This window comes from Rhodamnia argentea, chromosome 10 (genome assembly GCF_020921035.1).
Source record: "Rhodamnia argentea isolate NSW1041297 chromosome 10, ASM2092103v1, whole genome shotgun sequence".
NCBI classification, from domain to species: domain Eukaryota; kingdom Viridiplantae; phylum Streptophyta; class Magnoliopsida; order Myrtales; family Myrtaceae; genus Rhodamnia; species Rhodamnia argentea.
Window position 1 is genome coordinate 20,792,500 of NC_063159.1, and position 9,851 is coordinate 20,802,350.

At 40.4% G+C, this 9,851-nt stretch overlaps 1 protein-coding gene across 1 annotated transcript; it reads left to right on the forward strand.

Moving 5' to 3' along the window:
* The first annotated feature begins 2,373 nt into the window (after positions 1-2,373).
* LOC115742353 (purple acid phosphatase 22-like) lies at positions 2,374-6,009 on the forward strand. The gene is made up of 5 exons (XM_030676585.2): positions 2,374-2,602; positions 2,778-3,069; positions 4,514-5,088; positions 5,180-5,268; positions 5,569-6,009. Exons 1-5 carry the CDS (start codon positions 2,420-2,422, stop codon positions 5,780-5,782), a joined length of 1,353 nt encoding a protein of 450 aa, XP_030532445.1. The 5' UTR covers positions 2,374-2,419; the 3' UTR covers positions 5,783-6,009.
* The last annotated feature ends 3,842 nt before the right edge of the window (positions 6,010-9,851 follow it).

Here is a 9,851-nt window from a genome sequence, read left to right on the forward strand (position 1 = left end):
CCCTCGCTTGAGGGTGGCGACCTCTCCAGCCATCAACAAGGCCTGGCCATGGCCAACGGTGGGGAAAAAGGGAAAAAGAAAAAAAGTAAAAGAAGGAAATAAGGGAGGCTAAAGAAAAGAAGGAAAAGAAAAAAATTAAAAATTTCAAAGAGAAATACTAAAATTGTCAACGTTAGTGCCAGCATTGACATTAGAGATTTTCGGTAAAAATTGATCGGATTGACTCAATTGGCAAAATATGAAAAGATTTAGAACTCAATTGGTAGAATTAATAGGATTAGGACTAAATTGACAAAAGTACAATAAATTTAGGATGTTTGGACAATTTTTCCATTTTCCTATCACCACAAAAATAGTTGTAATAGAACTATTGCATGTAGATGTAAAGGCAGCCCAATCCATCAGCATCTTGAACAGTCTCCCCCAAAAGTTTAATTAGATGTGATAAAGAGGAATCGCGTATCGATCGACATCTACGCTTAAAATATGATGTGTGATTGAAGAGAACATACAGAAAGGCACGGGCATCATACAAGAATAAAGATAGCAAGGGCATGGAGATCCGTACGCAATAAATTCTGCTCTTGCACCTTCTTGAACACGCCATTTTGTCAAAGTTCAACTTCGAAAAACACAGTATGACAATTAAATTGTATTTCGTAGATTGAACATGCATAGATAAATTTTAAAAAAAAATTAGTAGTAATCCGATATTAGTTAGTCTCTTTATCATCTTTTCGTTGTCGTGATCTAGCAATGATAATTTTAGTGACTTGTAGATCATGGTGAAGATATGATCAATCTCTCGAATCATTTTGATCTTGTTTACATCATAAACATGCGTCGGTCCAAAGGTTCTGATCCGACTCTCAAGGCACGTCTAAAGTTAGAATAATAAATGAAATCTTTGATCGAAATTGCTTCTTGGAACGAAACACCCGCCAACTAATTTTTTTTTCCCCAATTAAGATTTGCATAATGAGAGAGCCAATCAAATTAAGAGAGTGTAGGGTTACACACGGCCATGTCGTGGTGTTCTAGGAGTAGATTCCTCGGATATTCGTACCATGACTGTACATCGTTGAGATCGATTCCCAGGTGCTTGGTTTTATTAAAAAAAAAAATTTATATTGTTTAGCCTTTGTTTTTTCCTATTGTCTTTTGGTTGACCACGCGAACAAATTTCTTTATACTTATTTTTACCAGGGAAAAAAATGTGTAACTTTATTTCACGAGAATATTTTTACAATGAATTAAGATTATTTGCCACATAGTATTTGTCATTAACAAATATAAGGAATGTCTACTAGGAGAACAGCTTAATTCGGTTGACTGGCCTCTGTGAAATTGGAAACCTAATGAGCAAGCAAATAAGAAAATGAACGGCCTCGATTTTGTGAGATTCTGTTTGATGGTGAGAGATTTCATCTTATCATGAAGGTGGCCTAATGATCTTTGTCTTGTCTACCCTAAAGGAGAGAACATCGTAGAACACGATGAATTCATTTCCGCTCAGGGCACGTGAAAAGTTGGACTCCACTGGACGGAAAGTTGAGCTCCAATGAACATGGAAAAAGCGACAAATCTTTGCTCAACCACCGAATATGTACATAACGATGCTAAGCACACATCTTGATACATGTCATCCACGTCGGGATATTACTACCAAGAGAGGTGGCCGGGACAAGATTAGATAACGAGCTGAGCAAGAGAATAGATGGGTCGGGAAATTATTGCGAGAGAGGTGGCCGGGACAACATTAGATAACGAGCCGAGCAAGAGAATAGACGGACTGTCGAACTTGATATCCCGATACAGTAGAACCTTGATAACTACTCTTGTTAGAAGCTTGAGCTACTGAGTGATGCATACATGCCCACGATCAATGCACAATTACCATATATCTTAACATGTCCCACTTGGTATATTTTTATTTCCGATTTTTTCCGTTCTAAATAAATTGTCTGACACCGTTTTATATGTACAAATTTAGCGATGTATCGATGGGGAACCTTCACCTGCGGGTACTCGAACTTGCAGATCGGTTGCTTGCGATCCGCCATTCTTCCCAAACATATAAATTATCAAATAAATTTACTGGCTGATAAAAGTGGTCACTTTCCAAGCCACGCCAAGTCCAAGATCTACCCTATCACACGCCTGTTGGGATTGAAGAAAAACGGAGGAGCACGAGAACATATCTACCTTTGAAGCATATTCAACATATTCCAATCGACTAACTGGACTTTCGCCTTATCTTTTATTTTATGATCGTGTCCCGACTTCAAATTCCTCCAATCCACCACCTCTTTATATTCCCTCTCTCTCTCTCTCTCTCTCTCTCTCTCTCTCTCTCTCTCTCTCTCTCTCTGCCAAAAGTATTCCTGAATATACACACTTAAGCTTCATTGCTTCAGCCATGGAGATAAGGTGTCCTCGGACATGTCTTCTTCCTCTAACCACCGCTGCCGCCGTCTTCTTCTTCTTCGTCCCTCAGATTCTCATACAGTTTGCTTATGCTTCCGAGAAGGGATACACTCGACAGCCTCCCGGGCGCATCATCTTCACCAAGCATGACCGGTCCGAGTCGGAGCCCCAACAGGTCAGTTTCTCGTTGCCGATTGATCGTTCAACTGATTTCAAAACCATTTTGTTGGATCCATTGAGGTCGAAGAATATGCCTATCTCTGGAAGTTGTGCCGGTGAAAATCTATGTCGATATTAAATGCTGTGGTTCCCATTTTTTTTTTTGTTTGGGCGGGGGGGGGTGGGTTTAGGTGCATATTTCGCTCGCCGGAAGCGACCACATGAGAGTAACGTGGGTTACGGAGGACCACAAGGCGCATTCGATCGTGGAGTACGGCACAGCTCCGGGACAATACACCACCATGATAAGAGGAAACCATACTTCCTACACGTACTTCTTCTACTCCTCCGGCAAAATCCACCACGTCAAGATCGGGCCACTGGAGCCGGCCACGACCTATTACTATCGTTGCGGTGGTTCCGGCCCAGAGTTCTCCTTCAAGATGCCGCCTTCCACCTTCCCCATCGAATTCGCGGTTGTTGGTAAGTCCCCTGGACGCAACACTTTTTTTTTTTTGTTCACCTTGAGAAGCAATGGATATCAACTTGTGAGGATGAGACAATTCTGGGTTTCCTGGCTTTAATAAGGAGGGGTGTTGTACTAACTAAGGAGTGAATTTCAGCTCAAGGAACGTATTAGGGTTTCTGTCAGTTTGCTTAGAGGTAAAAATTGGTGCTTCAGTGCTTCAATCATAAAATTGTCAGAACATTAAGATGAAGAAAAGATGTGGCTACGTTATTCCGGTTGGTCACGTCACAATTGGAATCTTGTGTGCTTTCGTGCGCATGAAAGGGGCTTTCACTGGTGAGGCCAGCCAAAGGTTGCGTGGTCCTGATGCCTTCAAAACCTTGGAGAATTAATAACGCACGTGAACACAAAGGCATAAACACATCAGATTCCCCTGACATTATTCGATTATATACGAAGTATATTATCATCTTATGTTATGAACTTCGCGAAAGTTTCTTTTATTCAGATACTATCTGAAATTCTATTTTTGACACCAAACTTATTATTGTTCGAAACATCTTGCTCTCATGAAAAAAGAAAAAAAGGGCATTTGCCAAGTGACGGTTGCATGTGTTAAAGGTGATTTGTCATCCATAGCAGTAGAGAAGCTACAAACGATCGGTGGGTCTCACATACTAATTTGAATCTAGGTACTGTTTGTTTCGTAAAAAGAAAAAAAATCAATGATTAAAAAAATGTTGTCATGAACATGACCGCTTATATCATTTAAAGTAAATAATATCGATGACAATTTATATCTAAGTATTTTTGGAGATGGTAAATCTATTTTAGGATTTTGGGATCCGACTAAAATAAGTTTGGTTCAGATTCAATTGGGCTTGTTGAGGTCGCCTTTCAAATGGTCCATTCTTCCAAAACTTCCTCCTTGCTTGACAGTCTTGTCAGCTCATTAATATCCCTTCTACCATTTCTCAGTTGGCCCGTCACAGGCTGAAAATCTTTTCATCGAGCCTTATCTTTTCATGATGTTAGTCAACCTCCCAAATCTTGAGCTCGAATAACAAGCTATCTTTTTGTGAAATTTTATGAAATCACTGTTAATTATTGTGAAAATATTTAGCGGGGAAGGAAAATAGGGCCTGAAAAAATTTAAACTCAGTATCTCTTATTTTAATACCTTGTGAAATTTTGTGGGATTGCTACCAATTATTTTAAAACTTAAGTTGTCGGATGAAGGTGTAGTATAATATTTAATTACTATATTACTGTCATATGGTACTTAACAAATTTAAATGGGTCCTAACTCTAGGATAGAATTGTTACAATAAAGGATAAGCATGTAGTACACATGACATCTATGACTTATTTGAGTCGATAATTAGCACATTTCCTCCGTTTTTTCCTAACCGGGTGTATCTAGTAACATTGATCGTCACGATATTCCAATCTATGTAGGCGACCTAGGGCAAACGGAATGGACCAACTCGACCCTAAAGCACGTCGAGAGCAAGGACTACGATGTCTTCCTTCTCCCAGGCGACCTCTCCTACGCCGACAGCCAGCAGCCATTGTGGGACTCATTTGGCCGCCTGGTTGAGCCGATCGCAAGCCGCCGACCGTGGATGGTGACCGAGGGCAACCACGAGATCGAGATATTCCCCATCATCTACCCCCACGGGTTTAAGGCTTACAACGCCCGGTGGCGCATGCCCTACGAGGAAAGCGGGTCTGAATCCAACCTCTATTACTCCTTCGATGTCGCTGGCGACGGCATCCACATCATCATGCTGGGGTCGTACACCAAGTTCGGCTCCGACTCGGCTCAGTACAAGTGGCTTCAACATGACCTGGCCAAGATCGATCGCAAGACGACGCCGTGGGTGATTGTGCTACTGCACGCGCCGTGGTACAACACGAATACGGCCCATCAAGGTGAAGGCGAGAGCATGAGGAAGGCGATGGAGGAATTGTTGTGCGGCGCACGGGTTGACCTTGTCTTTGCCGGGCATGTTCATGCCTATGAACGATTTGTAAGTCCACATATGGCCGGATGCTTCATGCAAAATGTTTCCTTTTCCGTTCCTTTATGACAAAATGACGGACGTTCTTTGTTATACACAGACTAGAATCTACGACAATGAGGCTGACTCGTGTGGACCTGTGTACGTGACCATTGGAGATGGAGGGAATAGAGAAGGTCTTGCAATGTCGTAAGTGTGCTTTCTCTGACTTAACTTTTGCTGTTTATGTTCAATCCTCGTTCTCGATCAACTGCTGGTCGAATTGTAGGAAGAAAACCAGAAAGAAATCCTAGAGGAATTGACTGTTGCGTTAACTATTCGATCTGTCGTTAATTTTTTATAGGACAAAACACAGATCAGTAAGCCTAAAAGAGTTTGCCTCATTGTATCGCAGGACACATTGGCCTTATGTTGAATTATTGGATGATGTTTGTGTATGCTCAATGTACGCTTTTATTGTGCCTGATCATTTAGGTGATGAATTTGTAGGTACAAGGAACCAGCTTCACCTCTGTCGATGTTCAGGGAGGCGAGCTTCGGACACGGGAGGCTGAGGGTACTCAACCATACACATATGCACTGGTCGTGGCACCGCAACAACGAGACCAACTCCGTCGTGGCCGACGAGGTTTGGCTAGAGAGCTTGAGCGCCTCTAGTACTTGCATGGGTCAACAACCATCTTCACTTAAGGATGAACTTTGAGCACAAAACGATGCCACGACAGAGATCCTTAGGTCCAGCATGGGTCAAATTGCATGGTTGGTGGGTGATTGATACGTTGGAAGGACCCAAGAAGTCTAGTCAAATTGCATGTTTGGCAATCTTTCTTTCCCCTTTGAATACCTTCTTAGATACAGTTTCTTGTAATTAGATGGGATTCGCCCTTTGTTAACGACACACAAAAAATTCTCAAGCAATTAATTGGGTTTACGCTATTTATTTTCCACTTTTTCTCATCACAGGAAAATAGTTTGAAACGAATTTCTTCCTTAATTTACACAACAATCCACTGCCTTCGGGAGGTTAGATGTTTCATAGTTTGTGTTTTAGGCCGAATCGGGATTTCAAGTTCGTACCCGCGCCCGACCAAATCCAACATCGGATTCCCATGATGGGAAACACTTGAATTATGCTTGAGTGACTGGTGGGGCAGTAGATGTTACTGACAATTATGATTAACCTAATGTTCAAAATAAGACTGAAGAAGAAGATTCAAAGTCATCTCTTTTTATCTGATGTTTACGATTAATTGCAAGTTCAAACTTAATTAATTGCAACAAAAAAAAAAAAAAGGAAAGCACATGAACTGTTTAATAAATAACTCAATTTTAGTAGTATCTTAAAATAACATAAAGTACGATAATATCTAGAATAATGGCACCGCCAGTCCTTGTACTTTTCTAATATGCTCCATTCCATCACATAGGAGTGTCAATAGTTCAGTTCGGTTCGGTTTTTAAAAAAACTGAACCGAACCGAACCATTAAGAGATAAGCTTGAACCGAACTATATCTTTTGTTGAACTGCATATGAACCAAACTAAAAATTCAGTTCAGTCCAATTTGGGGCAGTTCGGTTTTTGGGTTTTAGAATGAAAATAGAGAGAGAACGTGCGCAATTGTGCATCATCGTCATCAAGATGCGTCAGACTTTATGCCCCCAAGAAACCACAAAAGGACACCCTCACTCACTCACTTATTTCCCATAATACCCCCATCCTCCTTCCACCACAGGAGGACACCCACAGCAAGCAACGGCGACGACACACCATCCAGATCGCGATGACCATCGACACCACCGACCTCCGGGGCTCCGTCACGGGTGTCTTCTTCATCCTCCAGCACACCACCTGCCTTGAGATCTTCGTCTTCTTCACTTTCGTCTTTGGCTGATTCCCTTGAATCTCGGCCCCTAGGGTTTCTCCAAAATCCGCTGCAAGGTGTCGTTCCACCAAGCCCTTGTCCATCTTCGCGCATGACTTCTTTGTCTTCTTCAACACTCGCACCTTCGACTTTGTCGTCTCCACTAAGCCCTCCAAATGCTTCGCAAGGTTAATTGATGCCCGATTTGGACATGCTTCTCGACGCCCGGATCCGGCAAGGCGAGGACGCGCGACCATCGCCGGCCACCGCTAAGGCTCGTGACGCCCTGTCCCGCATCCGCGAGGGGGCCGCAACCCCTCGCTCGTCGCCCGTGAGGGCTCACGCCCGCGAGCTGATGGGCCGGCGGGGGTCGCCGATCCTCGGCCAATCTTGGTGGCTCTGCCGGCCCTCAATCACCAATAAGTAAAAACAAAAAAAAAACAAAAGAAAAGAGTATCAAATCATGAAACGAAGAAGCGTGTACAGTTCGGTTCGGTTAACCGTTGAACCGAACTAAAAAAACCCAAACTGTTTAGAAGGAATTGGTTATTTTCATTATCTGAACCAAAAACTAAACCGAACTGAAAAAACACAAAAATTCAGTTCGGTTCAATTCGGTTCAGTTTTTAGTTCAGTTTTCGGTTCAATTTTGACACCCCTACCATCACATACTCTTTTGGCGGACGTGGTCCCTAAATTACATATTTATTCCAGTTGGCCATTACGTGGACCCCCATGTTGCAAATCTTAATGTCTAAATTCAAGGATCAAGGGTGAAAATGTATCGAGCAAATTCAAATTGGGCAGTCATTACAAAACTTATATCTAGTCGGAACAATTACGGGAAGAAAATTTGCATTAAACAAGAGACTTTTTGCTATGATTGTCGGGGAAGGCGCGTGAGATTTGACCTTTGAGTGGACTCTTTGGGATTCATGGACCATTTAGTACAAAGATCGTGCCCGGGAATCACGTAGGTTAATAGTGCCTAGCAAACCCAAAATTGCCCTTAAATTTACGTATATTTACTACCCTAAAAATAATTTGCAACGAGAAAACTCGTTTTATTAAACGCAACGTATAATTCACAAATATTAATCCACATTTACAGTACGTTAGAATGTACGTTACTCATTTGATTAACTAAGTATAATTATCATCATCGGGACTTAGCATCAATTTACTTGATTACAAGGGAAATGACTGCTTTAAAGGTGAATCACATTTTATGAGGTAAATCACCAAGGTAGCTAGCGAAGTGGAGACAACACTGCTACCCCTTCCTTCAACAAAACACACACACTCTCTCTCTCTCTCTCTCTCTTCAAGTTCAATTAATTTTTTTAATTACAAAAATGGCTTTTTTATTTTTATTTTTCTTGTTTATTTTTGGCTATGTTTTTTTTTGCCTTTCTTTTCTGTTTATGAAAATAAAAAAGTGGCTGCTTTATAAAGTGATCCGGAAACATTCTGATTATCAAAATTTTGCATATGCGCAATGTACGTGCAATTTTGCTTGTGTTTGGATCATAGTAGCATTCCTCTCTTATAGAATATCGTATAGATTTAAAAGAAATTCGTAGTAAATCACAAAATCTATCACTTCTCGTTCGATATTATTTTGTTGTGCCCTAAGAATAACTCCGCTTGAAACTGAAAGCAATGTAATAGAGTAAAATTATTACTATAAGAAATGTGATTAAACGCCTCAAAGTTTGGCGATTCTCATTCAATTTGGTGTTTCGTACATCTTTTTTTTTTAATTTCGAGAAAAGAGAATAAATAAACTTTAGAAAGGGGAATAGGTCTTTTTGGGAAGCTTGACCTTGGCATGGAGAGTACTAATCCAATGTCACCAAATTATTTGGACTTGTAGGCATATACATGTCACCTCAAAAAGCGACCTTCGCGGTTGAGCTTTCAGAAGGGTTGCGTCTCGTCCGGGGCCCCCTTCCATGTGATATGATAGTTGGGAAAGGCACTGATTTTCTTGGAGCAGGTCTTGAATTTTTTAAGCAAAAATTGTGCAGTTTTGCTAAGAAAGTGAAAATTGAAAGAAAATAATTTTTTGGACATTAAACGCACTGGATTTAAAGGACCGAGTCCGTTCTTTATCCGTTAAAATTCAATTTTTTATGCAAAAAAAAAAAGAGAGAGAGTAAAATATAATTTTTTTTTGCGAAAATAAAAATGTAATATTTGTTGGGGTGTGGTTCATACTCCCTTTTGCTATGAAGGCACGAGGAGTGAGACTGCCCTAAGGAGCAAGCGTCCTCAAGACGCCAATGACTTATATAGTTTGAGCTCGTAATTTATTAGGAGGTTGAACTTGAGAGTTGTGCGATGCTAATTATATGAAAATCTTCTGTTTGATATAGTCCTAGTTTAATGGTGAACTAGGATAAATCTTGTATAACAATTTTTCTTTATTATTTTTACTCTTTTATTTCGTTGTGTTTGTACGGCTAATTCTAACAATATTAAAGAAGAAAACTAAGCAAAGCATGGACCTTAGTACTAGAATTATAGTAAAATAGACCTTTGAATGACATGAGATTTTTCTTTTTGGAACTTTTCTTTTCTTATCTTTTTCAAATAAAACTTAATGTAAATGTCCACATGTATATAATAGCATTTGCACAATGGACATTAAACTAAATTTACATTTGTCAAAATGGATCCAAAACCCATTTAATTATTCACAATCGTTCAAATGGGTCATAACAACCTTAGCATATCAGCGTAATAGGTGTACAAAATAAAAAAGCCAAAATAAGTGAGTCCACTGCGAATCAATTTAGAACCCACTTAAGACAACCCATATGAGAGGCCTCTATCCTTTCATTGTGTGGACTTCACCCATTTAAGAGACCCAACAATTAACATTTTTATTTTATTTTATTTTTCCT